Genomic DNA, 12,681 nt, shown 5'->3' with positions numbered 1-12,681 from the left:
AATCAAGATGCCAAGTCAAATAGGTACTAACTTGATGAAGTTAATTAACCAAAAATGCACTAGAGTTAGATTAAAAAATCGACATAGTTATAAGATTTTTTTTAATCTTTATAGACAACAAAATATGTAAAGCCTTTTATTTTAAAAACAAATGGATACCCAAGCTGAATCAAACTGTTGATAGATGAATCATGTTTACAAGTTCTTTTTTTTTTTAACTCTCTAAACTCGTTTACAAGTTTTAAAACTATTGCTTATATGTGGCCATGATGCTAGACTGCCACTATTGTTGTTGAGTAGAAGATCATGTTTTCTTTGTTAAACTAGAATGTGAGTAAAATTATCCATGTGGATGCTAAATCTTTTCTAGCTAGCTTCAATCTTCCTGATTTTTGTGTTGGTGGCAAAATCCATATGTTGAGTTATAACGTGTTCTATCCGAATGCACTTCAATAATCAAGTCAATATGAAATTTAACAAATGTTAGAATTCTCTCATTCGAAATTGAATTTCTTGCCATTGAAATGTGTATAATCAGGATAAATATATATACACATTCAAGTGTTTTTCATGAGTTATTCTTTATAGATCACTGAAAACCCAACCCTTTTCTCAATTCATGGTTTTATCGTATGACACCTTGCCCATGTCACATATGAAAGAAATGGCATCTATCTATTTCAAAGTTTCGTGTACAATACTCTACATGATGACCACACGTTGAAGTAATGTCACGCTCTATCTATTCGCCACATTACATGTTTTATTGAAGCATGTGTCAACAACGATTTTATTATCTGGATTCCGAATCAATCATTGTCTGGATAATCCCAACATAAGTCTAGATCATCAATTGCAAACTTTAGAATCATTTGATTTGCTCCATAAACACTACAATCACCCAACATTGTATTGCACTCTGGATTCCAAATCAAGAATTGTTTAGATAATCGCAACAAAACTCTTGCAAGGATCATTAAAACCCATACATCATAATCATACATGTGGTGGAGAGATAGAGGGAATGTATACCATGAAGATTTAAATGATAAAACAATAAATGTTATAGGAAGAATTGAAAAACATAAACAATTGGAGCAGACGAAAATAGTTGTAGGGGGGAAGAGTTGTAGTTGGTATGTCACAACTGGCATAGTGCCAAGCGTTTTGGCACACGATTGGACAAAAGGATGTGGATTGAATTAAATGGTGAATAGTCTAAATATTCTCAAGAATATTCCTTCACAATCTGCAAAGTGATCATGAACGAAGAGAATCAATTATAAATAGAAAGAATCTCGGTCTTGGATCAATAATAAATAAATTAGTTCCATAATAGAAGCAAAATCTTGGGTAATGAATATCTAACTACCCCCATTTAACTCGTTAATTGAAGGGCCATTCACTCCCTTGATTGAAAGATAGGAGATAAAGATAAAAAATGATATAAAAAGACACAACTCGATTGAGTAAAAGCACACAATTCTCTCATCAAACTTACTCTACCAGAATGTTTATTGTATTAAACACTAACTTGATCACAGGAAGAATTTTCAGAAGAACAACCTCTGCAAGTGACTTTTAGGAGGATGGGCATTGATAGAATGAGAGAAAAAGAACTCACAACTCTTAATCATGGTTGCAAACTTTAGAATCAACGATTTTGGTCATGAACTCTACAATCAACTAGTCATGGCTTTTTAAAGATTCAATTGGTCAATGTAGTTTTTGAACTCCAATAAAATAATTTATGCACCCACCACACTCATATTAAACTCCATTTTGTAATTTACAAAATTGTAAATTTTTTATTTTCAAATAGCTCTATATAGATATCTTTGGCAACTACTCTTGATAGTGCACTTATAGCATCTATACGTGCAAATATCATGGCAAAATCTAGGTCGGTCAAATCACATAAATTGCTTGAATAAAAATTATGGATCCCTCTTAGGTAGATGTGATTTTTTCCCTGAAGAACTCATTTATGTACAAAGTATAGGCTGATAACTGTGGATGATTATTCTAGTGATGACATCAAACCATGACATGTAGTAAGAACAGAAATCGAGTCCCAAGAACATGAAGAATCATTGCAACTATCCGAGTCCGAGAGATATATAGTGACGAGAAACAACCCCAATATGTAACTTGGAGTCGGATCACGAGAATAGAGAAATGAAACAAATATTCAAACTCCAAAATATAAATGATTTAATGGGTGGAAAATCAAGGATTATCCTAGATACAAGGAATCTGTTATTAAATATGGTTCCATGAATCCATATGTGATTAGAAATGAAGTATATTCCAACTACAACTCTGAATTTAGAGGAAGATGACATCAATAGAGAATCCAAAAAGATTTGGACAGAATCTCTATAAATAAGAGAGGAAAATGTCACAAAAGATATATTTTTCTTTGATATAAAATAAACTCTACAAATTTTTATATTTAATCTGACTAGGGCATCAAAAAGGTTGTGTTGCAGGCACACCCAAGAGTTTTGGACTTACAGAGTCAAAGCAGAAGTTGCAAATCTCAAGGTAGTGCAAGAAAATTGCATCTATAATAACCTTCATACATTAATTGGCATTCTATCTAACAAAGTAAATATTTCGGATCATACTTGAACGAAACAAAAAATATTATTAATAAATAGAAGAACGTCTTTTTCGTTAACATCCCAGAAATATTTTTTCATGGTCAAATTGATAGTGCAAACAATTTTATTAAGGTCACATTCTTTGCAATCTCGAGGCCAGTAGGGGAGACTACAACGTTGCATGCTAAATACAAAAATATCGTGGTCCCGTGGCTGACATTTTTCTTTTAGATACCAAAAATAGAATCACGAGACAAAAAACAATGAACATATATTCATCTCTACTTTTATGATGAGGGAAGTAGTTTAGAAGTGGTTGGACACCAAAATTTGAGTCGTCATGAATGCCCCCACTTTGATAGTTAAATTTCATATAATTGGGTCATTTTGATAAATAAGAAAAAATCAAGAAAATTAAAATCACATCCCTAAAATCAGGTTGATTAATTTTCAAAATTTTCAAAATATGCATCTTATTTTGTAATTTTTCAAAATCACCCTTTCATTAATATTTAAATTACACATAAGCCCTTTTATAATGTGCGTTTGCACGTGGGGCCTTCTAGTTTTCAATTAAATAATTAATGGCTTAACGTAGCTTTAGGCACGTGCGTCTATTGTCCGATGCATACAGGTACGTACGTAGTCATCATTAATGTGCCCTACGTTATAGAATTAAGGGTCCAAGTTTGCTGAACCGACAGTTGTGGGTTGTTTCCTGCACATACTATAATTTCCAACTAATTTTCTCTCTCTCAATATGGGCCCCGTATCCTATCCATCAGGCCAAGTATATGGCTAGATGAATATGATTTATGGCCCACAATGTACTAATGCTTGTCCACTATTGGGCCACATAGACAAACATGAATGACTATGATCTAAAAAAGATCCAAGCCGTCCGATTAGATTTGGTTCTCTTAAGGATAATATTTTTGGTTTCGAGATTCATCTCAAGAGGCACTTGTATTGTTTTTCTTTATTTATTTATTTATTTTTTGTTAGTTAAATATCTAATAATTAACGCTCAAACAGTTTTTAACGCTCAAACACTTTTTATTATTCTTTTATTTATATTTATCTTTATTTTTTAACAACTTCTCTTGCTTTTTACCCTTTATGATTCTTAATAGGATTAACTATATTACGTGCATCTTGGGATTATAATTGATCTTTTCCTCTAATTGGATCGAATCATTTGTCATGTTCGTCGGTAATTTCTCTTATTTATCTCTATTATATGATAGATTCCTAACTTCATTTTTCTCTTATTAATAGGTGACACGTATACGATGAGAGATATATAATTATTATTTTATAAACTAGTGGTCCAGTAATATAATTGTCTTATATAGATATAGAAATCGTGTTTTAATCCATCAGTGGTCCATTCATGTGATGTTGAGTACTTGTGATTCAAATATTTACATTGATGCAACACATTTTTCTTTTTTTTTTCAATTGTGATAGGTTGGTCAAAAATAAAATGTGTAAGATCATTTTAGGGTATTTTAGAAACACCCCATGTTAAAAAGGTGATATTATGCTTACCCCCTTGCAAAATGCAAGCTTAGGTTTACACTCTCAATCTTAAGTCAAGGTTGCTTTTTCTTGAACTTATCCCTTAAATTTTGAAAAAGTAATTTAAATTTTTGAAAAGCATTTGAAATTAAAAAAATAATAAATAAATAAAAAATTTAAAATTTCACTGATAAATCATAAAGAAAATGCAACGTTGACTGCAAGTCAACGAGGGTAAACCTAATATTACCAATTAATAAGGGGTATTTATAAAATACCCATGATTTTAACCATCCATCAATGGTTTGGTTGAGGTCATGAGAGCTACTATACTTAGGACTTCCTTATAGCTACAGCCCATGTAAAATATGTGTATTATTTTAGTTGCTCCAAAGAAAAAATATTCTCCTAAAAAATTTCCCCTCATCTCAGGCGGAGCATCGATGATTTCTAGCCATTTTACTTAATTATTTATCATCATCAGTTATACTAAAAGAATATACCATATGAGATGCACAAGTGAAATGAGTGTTACGTAGCCACTCCACTCCCTATAGTACATGATCCTCACTCTTATATGGGACTTGAGATGTAAAAACCCTATTTGGTTTAAGATCCTCTAGATTTGTATACAGTTCAATGGATTTGAAATTAGGGCCTTGTGGGCCGTATGAGAGATTCAATCAGGACAGTTGATAAGATTTTCTCTTGATCAAAACCGTCATTATTTTCAAGAGAATTTTATGTTTGAATAGTCAGCTTCTTTGTGTAGAATGATAGTAACATCTGCAACTTGGCAAGAAGTTTCCAACTTAGCTTTAATTCCGGGCCGTCCATCCTTAAGCCCCAACCAGATATTTTTACTATATTTTCGTCTTCAAGCCTAAAACAAAAAAAAAAAAAAATTAATTTTAAACATCCACTAACAATAAAGTGACCTTTTTTATCTCTATTTTCAAATGTACGGGAAAGGATTGCACCTCTTCCACGAATAAAATGACTTTAAAATGACTTACTTTCTGCATCACTCTTTACATAATAGAGTTAATATTGTCACATCAATTTTTACTAACGCCACTCCAACTGTGTGAAATTCTTTAAATATTTACTTAAGAATTGGTGTGGTATTAATAAAAGTTGGTGCAACAATAATATCTATCTCTCGTGTATATTCCCCACGTTAAAACAATCTGAATGGCAGTTAATTTTTTGGAGAGCTGTTATTGACACCGCAGCTCTTACTTTTTACACTCTAATTTCTTAAATTATTTATAACACTCCAATTAAAGATTAAAAACACACTTTTTAAACATTATAAAAGTTTGACTCAAATTATTGACTCATTCAAATAATTTTCAACAGTTGTTTGCAATTATAATTAAACTCATATGAAATTCCAAATACAAAAAAATCTAGCAAAAACGAAAAATAAGAGAACTTTTATTGGCACTGGCACCCCAACTTCTACTTATCTCGATCATTTATTTATTTTCTTAATTTTATATTAGGATGTAATTAGTAAAGGTTGGAGTGCGAATAGCTGCGACCGTGGTTTTCTTTAGGAGATGTGCCGCGAACCAATTAAAGTTGCGCTTCGGTGCAGTGAACAGCTACACATAAATCTGATGTTGCAGGACAAAGTCACTAACCATAGTTCCTAGTTCCTAATTCCTATGCGAGTGACTCGTATTCTGAATCAGTAATTGCTCAACTAAATTCTTACACCCCTCCCTTCCAAAAGCTAAAATAACACCTCTACCCTCCTTGAACATCTTTCTTTGGAGTAAGAGCCCTTGATTTGGTGAATACTTGAGAAACCCTTTTGTCTTTCAAGCTGTGGCATGAGTTAAAAATACTCTCATATGTAAATGGTAACCTAAAGCCCTTTATTTCTCTTCACAAAATCACTCAATCTTCAATTAAAAAAGATCTTCTACCTTGCTCTTCAACCTTAAGATTCCACTAGAATTAAATTCAAAAAAAGAAAAATATCAGACCTTCAACCTCAAGATTTTATTTACTTCAACCTTTAAATCTTGTAAATAATACTCAATTTTGAAGTAAAAGATGAATAATGTTGAAGTGACCTCACGCTGAAATCTCATATCGCACACTTCTTGACATGAAGATGGATAGGAACCATGGATGTTTTTTCAAGTACAACTCATTTTAGATATAAATATTCAAGATTTTTCTATAGTAACTTAGTGCGATATTGAAAAAAAAAAGGGTGGATTAAAAATGACATTCAATAGCTTAAAACTAATTTAGCACAAATATTGAAGAGCTTAATTAATTTTTGGAAGAAAAATCAAGAGGATTTTATTAGTGTTGAAAATAAGGGTAGTTAAATCATTTTTTATTAGTCTATAATAAGAAAAAATGGGTTGTATTAAGAGGATTCCTAATTAAGAGTCATGTTGGAGTGACCTCGGACCTCATATCACACATCTTGACATGAAGGTGGATATGAAAAAGCATCTATGGTTTCAATACACTTTCACCTCAGGGTGTGTGATCTTGAGGTCACTTCAGCATTATTCCCTAATTAAATACTCTTTGAAAATGAGTATTTGAGAGATTATTATGAAAATAAGGATTGTGAAATAATGGTATGCTTGATTGCACATGAAAAATAAGGTGGAGAATGACATTTTTTATGTGTTTGATTGCATATGTTCATAGAAATTCATTTTTCATCCCGATCAAAAAGTTCACGAAATCATGTATTTCACGTTCCCTCCCATAAGGGTGGGAAAATGAAATTCATCTAAATTTTATATCCCTAAAATATATTCTTCTTCTACTTCTTCATCACCATCACACTCAATCTCAACGTCGTCATCGTCATCGCCACCATCGTTATAGTCACCGCCACCATTGCCGACCATCTTCTCTCTCTCTCTCTCTTCTTCCCTCACCTCTGCTGTCGTCACCACCACCACGTCCTCCCCTCTTCTTTTCTACTATCACCATACAATCATAATCGCCACCATCATAGCCATAGTTGTCGTTGATGCCATCTACGGCCACCCTCATTCTCCCTTCGTCCTAACCATGCTCTCTTTCTCTTTCTTCCTCCCCTCTATTTTTTTCCCTAATATTTTTTAAATACAGTCAAACAATGGAATTTGACATTTCCACCCTACCTACTTTCCACTTCAATTTTTTCATGGATTTCAAATTCCATGAAAAATGACTTTCCATACAATTAAACACACCCTAAATGTGAAAGGCCACACGTCTTATTATAAGGAGGTTTCCTCTAAAATTTGAAACTGATTGAAAGCGATCGAATTTGGTAATTCCCTATAGATAGTCAACTAGGGGTTTGAGTTTAAGACCCCTTCTTTTTTGGAGAGAGGCCTTGACCAGTGACCACTACGTCCAACCCTCGTTCTTGTAAGTTTATTTCAAGAGTATTTTTTATAAGAAAAATGATTAGGATATTTTTGATAGGAAAAAAAAAATTTAGGATATTTTTGATAGGAAAATAAAGTTTGGAAGTGTATTTTATGCATTAAGGTATGCCCTTAGGGCACATTTTAATAAAACCCATAGAAGAGATAAATCAAGAGACCATGTACATATTGCAAATAGAGAGGGGTATGTCAAATATTTCAACCACCCTTTATATACGGCAAACCGCTCTCTTCTCTCGTGAAGCTAACTAAGCTCCACTTTCTACTTCGTTTAAGGCGGCGGAGGAATTCGTAAGCCAAATAACGGTCCATCTTCCCACTATGATATTAATTCCAGTAACTCTCTCTCTCTCTCTCGATTTTTTCAATTTCTGAGTCTTGGTTTGCGTTTTGGGATCCGAGTTTTTCGGAAAAATAATAGAACTTGGTGTGAATCCAAATACACTGTTAAGAGTTTTGGAGTGACAGATGTGTTTGCAGATTTTGCTAAATTCCCAAATATAGAAAAATTCATTTTTCATAGAAAAAAAAAAAAAAAATGGGGAATTTAGGTTTTTTTATTTCGTCTGGTTGGCTTTCTAGAGCACAAATGAAGGATCTGAGATGTAAAGTTTGAATCTTTTTTACTTACTTTTTCGAGTTATGTTTCTCTTGCAGGTTTGATTTGAATTGGAAGTTGTCTACTTGAGATTTCTTCTGGGTTTGATCGAGAGAACAAAAATGCAAGTTTTACTTCTGAAGAAGAGAAAAACCCCTTTATTCAAGCATGTTTCTTTCGAAAAGCTTCTATTTCTCTCTCTTCTACTCTGAGTTTCTCTCTCTCTCTTAATTTTCTCTCCCCCACCCCCACCACCAATTTTGGGTGTTTTTAACATATTTGAGATATGGGAGTAAGGGTTGCTTCGACCTGTTTGCATTGGTCACAACCCGTTGGTCCCCATTCTCACTTTTCTTCAAACACACTTGCTTCTGCAATTTTGTCTCTACAATCGAAACAACGAAGCAGAATCGATCGAGCTCTGTTTTGCAGTTTTGTTAATCGATCTGATCGATTGGTTCTGTTTGGACAAACATCAAAGAAGCTCTTGAGGTCTCAGTCTACCGAGAATCAGAAATCTAAAACCCAAACTCTAAGTAGAGCTATCAGCGCCAACTTAGATGGATTCTCGGAAGAAGAATTTGCAGAAAAATTTCAAGAATTTTCGTTAAGGTTTGACCTTTCGGATGATGACGAGACCTCCACCACCAAACACAACTCAACAGATTCAGAAGAATCTGATTACAGTAGATTCCATGAAGATTCTTCCAAGATGAACCCTAGAATATTCCCCAAATGGAAGATAGATTCTATAGAGCCTCCTTCATGGCTCAAAATTCGACCAGATCCTCAAGATTGGCCAGAATTAGATCAAAGTATTCCTGCAAGTATCGAACGAAAAGCAAACAGTGTCGATCTTCCTCTCTCACTCCGAATCATAAAAAAGAAGAAACAATGGCAAGAAGGTTTCGTTGAAGTAGGCGAATCGGCTTATTGTTCTGTAAAAAAGGCTTTTTCTTCGATGGTTTTTATAATTCGTGAGATTCAGAGTTACACTTTACAGATGAGAGAAATCCTCTTTTACGAAGATTTAAAAGGAATTCTGGCTCGAGTTCAGAAAGAGATGCACGCATCTTTCGTTTGGCTTTTTCAACAAATTTTTTCTCACACCCCAACTCTCATGGTGTATGTGATGATCCTTTTAGCAAATTTCACTGTTTATTCGATTACCAACAATAATTCAGCAATTGCAGCTCCACCATTAACTCAATCTTACACAACAACCACCGAGACCGAATGGGTAACTGAGAATCAGAATAAAAAATTCGATTCTTCGAAAATTAAGAACTTTTTGGTGTCGTCTTCATCTGGGAAGTCGACATCTGTTGGGGGAAACAATGGTGGTGGTGGTGGGAAGATTAAAGCGGTTGCGAGTGGGACAGATGGTGGGGATGGACAATTTGATGGGTTATCGTCACTCGATCACCATCAAATGTCAACCACGGGGAACGATTTGTTGGATTTAGAGCGTCAAATAGGGGTGACTAAGGAGGATGAGATGAAGCTGTGGAGTTCAATAATGGAGGAAGCTTTGAGAATTCGAGCAGCGTCGATGATGGTTCATGAGGTTCTTGATCAAGAGACGATTCAAGGGTTAGTTGCTCCAGTAACAGTGGAGATTGAATCAGATGATTACTCTGAGTATGTAATGACTGAGCTTCAGTACCAGCAAGCCGTGTCTCAAGAACCCGATAATCCTCTTTTTCTCTCCAATTATGCGCAATTCCTCTTCCTTGTCGTCCATGATCATGACAGGTATTTTTTATTTTTATGTTCATTTTTGGGTTTCATGATAAGATATTTAATTGACATTAAACCATCTATTTAGGGAGAATCTTTATTTGAAACTAACTGAGGAGAAGAAAAAAAAAAGTTGACAAAAAAATAAAATTTTATCAAATTATGTAATTAAGAGAAATTTTTTTATCTATCGATGTAAAACACCCAAATTGATTATCTCTTGGAAAGGCTACACAGTCGTGTGTCGTCTTGCTTAAATTTGGCTATTTTGCATGTATTAGGCAGATGAAATATCTAAAAATGGAAAGAATCTTGGTTGAGCTATTATTATTAAGTTGAATCTCTGAAGTGTTTATTGATTTTTTTGAAGAATCTCAATTGAGTTTTACACTTTTACTATTTAATGGACATAAGATTCCCTCATTAACTAACTGTTTGTATAATTTTACTGTGGTATTGGCAAGTAGAGCCGAGGAGTACTTCAAACGTGCAATTCAGGTGAAACCAACAGACGCTGAGGCGATAAGTAAGTATGCAAACTTCTTATGGGTTGCAAGGAAGGACATAGGAGCAGCCGAGGAGGCGTACTTAGATGCAATTGAGGCAGACCCAGGGAACATGTACCATGCTGGCAACTATGCTCATTTCCTGTGGAACACAGGAGGCGAGGATACATGTTTCCCTCTCAGCTCCCCAAACGACGAGGCTTGATGAGTTGATACACTAAATAAAGAAGACGATATGTCGCGGCAAACTCTTTCTCTCCATCTCTAGCTCGTTTTCAAGTTGCTTGCTTTCTTGTTTCGTTAATTGGAATATATGTATAAAGTTAAAAGAAGAGAAATAATATGAAATGGAGTAAAATGTGCTTGCTGTTGATTTTACAGCTTAGCACCCCTCATTTGTTAACAATAGATCTGTGCTTAGAAGGAACTTTAGTGGGTGCTAACTGTTGTATGCATCCTTTTGGATACAATAGCTGAAATGTTGTTTGCTTCTAAATGTGTATGACCTTGACCCTCCAACCTTAAATTGATGTTACTTTTAGACCTGCAAAATAAGATGGAATCACTTCTCTTTTTGAGTCACTTGTATTGAATAAGGTTAATAGGCATTTGGAGAATCCACATACGTGATGCCATTAGGTTCCTTGCTTATTCATATTTGGAATTCCATCCATAAGACCCTCGAAAGCACTTCAAAAACTCATTCTAGTACATGATTGCACAGTTGATTGTTTGTTGAGTATAAATATTTTTTTTTTATTTTTTATTTTTTGAGGTGGGGAGGGAAGTGGATTTATACATTTTAGATTGTGTTTGATTGACCATAATTCTCTCAAGATGAAGGATGAAGAATGATTGTAATAATTTACTAAATAAATATAATGAAACGGATTAGATTTCATATGATTTAATATTTTCTACTTGGATTCTTGCAAAAGTCAAAAGTATTTTCACTTTAATACACTTTAGGCATCTTGCTTTTCAAGTGGAAACCATGTGTACATATCAAATGTAATTTGTGCTCTCAAAAGCATTTATGGTGGATGGGAATCCTTATAGAATCCTCATCATAAGTAACACCAAACACAACCTTCGATTTTGTATATCATATTTATATGCTTATGCACGTGTGAAGTGATCTTTGGTTTCTTATAATTTTTTTAATATACACGTGAAGGTGGGAACTTAGTTACGTGTGTAAAGCCATGTGAAATGTTGATCCCACAAAGGTTCAATTCTCCTTAAACCCACCTTCACTTGACTGCTAACTACCTTACTTGTCTAGAAAACAGAAGTGGGCAGGGGGTGTTTGGCTATATTGCCTTCAACTTATTATTAGACCAAGCAAGATAGGTTGTTTAAGAAAACAACGATGCCCATGATTTACAAAACACATAATAACGAGTCAAAGGTGACAACTTGGCTAAGTTGGTAAGTCATTGATGAAAAATTAGCTTTTATCTATGTGTAAATAGAGGACAGAGCTATTAAAAGATGAGAGAGGAAATGCTGAATTCTCTTGTCACATTAATTTCACCAATTAAGCAGCCTATATATGGGCATTACAACTCAACAGTCTAACACTAAACTAGGCACTCATCCCAACATGTAAAACAGAAAAGTAAACACGTAGCCTCCTGTAGACCCGAGTAAAACTAAGGTTCATGCTAACAAATCTTGACACGTACAAAAAAATCACTAACAACATCCTATGGACTCAATTAATAACTATAAGCCAAGTCTTGCAACAATAGAAAATTGAATAAAAAATTCCTAATAATAACATGCCCACGTGATGATATTTTCATCAGTCATGCAGAGTGTTGATACGTGGACAAAATCCAGACACTCTCCAGTGAGTGCCACAATGCATAACAAGAGTAGTTTTGTAAATGGGGGAGACCATTCAATACATGCAAGCTTATGTGATTGGTGGATCCCAAATTTTTAAGAAATTTTTTTTTAGCCTCAACATTAGCAATTTTTCCATGTAGGGCTTTTCTAGACTCAACCCACAAACAAAGCTCTCCCAAACATGACCGTTGGGATAATTCGGTTAGATACAAGTTGAGGCCTAAGGTGAAAATTCTAAATAAATCCTTATTAATATTTAATAAATAATATTAATTAATTATCTATATAATAAAAAATTATTTTAAATACATTTTCTCATGAGGTGCAAAATTAATAATTAAGTGTTAATATTCTAATTTTGGTAACATATCATTTATAATAGATAATATGACTAATTAAATAATAAAAACACTAACGAAAAATCAAACTATATC

General features: G+C 33.8%; 1 protein-coding gene across 1 annotated transcript; it reads left to right on the top strand.

The window, feature by feature from the left end:
- Nucleotides 1-7,723: 7,723 nt before the first annotated feature.
- On the top strand, nt 7,724-10,799 carry LOC147386227 (uncharacterized). The gene is made up of 3 exons (XM_086423668.1): nt 7,724-7,885; nt 8,207-9,902; nt 10,355-10,799. The coding sequence occupies exons 2-3, from the start codon at nt 8,434-8,436 to the stop codon at nt 10,596-10,598; spliced, it is 1,713 nt and encodes a 570-aa protein (XP_086279794.1). The 5' UTR covers nt 7,724-7,885; nt 8,207-8,433; the 3' UTR covers nt 10,599-10,799.
- Nucleotides 10,800-12,681: the final 1,882 nt, after the last annotated feature.

Source organism: Akebia trifoliata, chromosome 14 (genome assembly GCF_017979445.1).
Source record: "Akebia trifoliata isolate Shusen 1 chromosome 14, ASM1797944v1, whole genome shotgun sequence".
Taxonomy (NCBI): domain Eukaryota; kingdom Viridiplantae; phylum Streptophyta; class Magnoliopsida; order Ranunculales; family Lardizabalaceae; genus Akebia; species Akebia trifoliata.
Note: the sequence above shows the minus strand (reverse complement) of the source record. Positions and strands in the feature narration are given on the sequence as shown.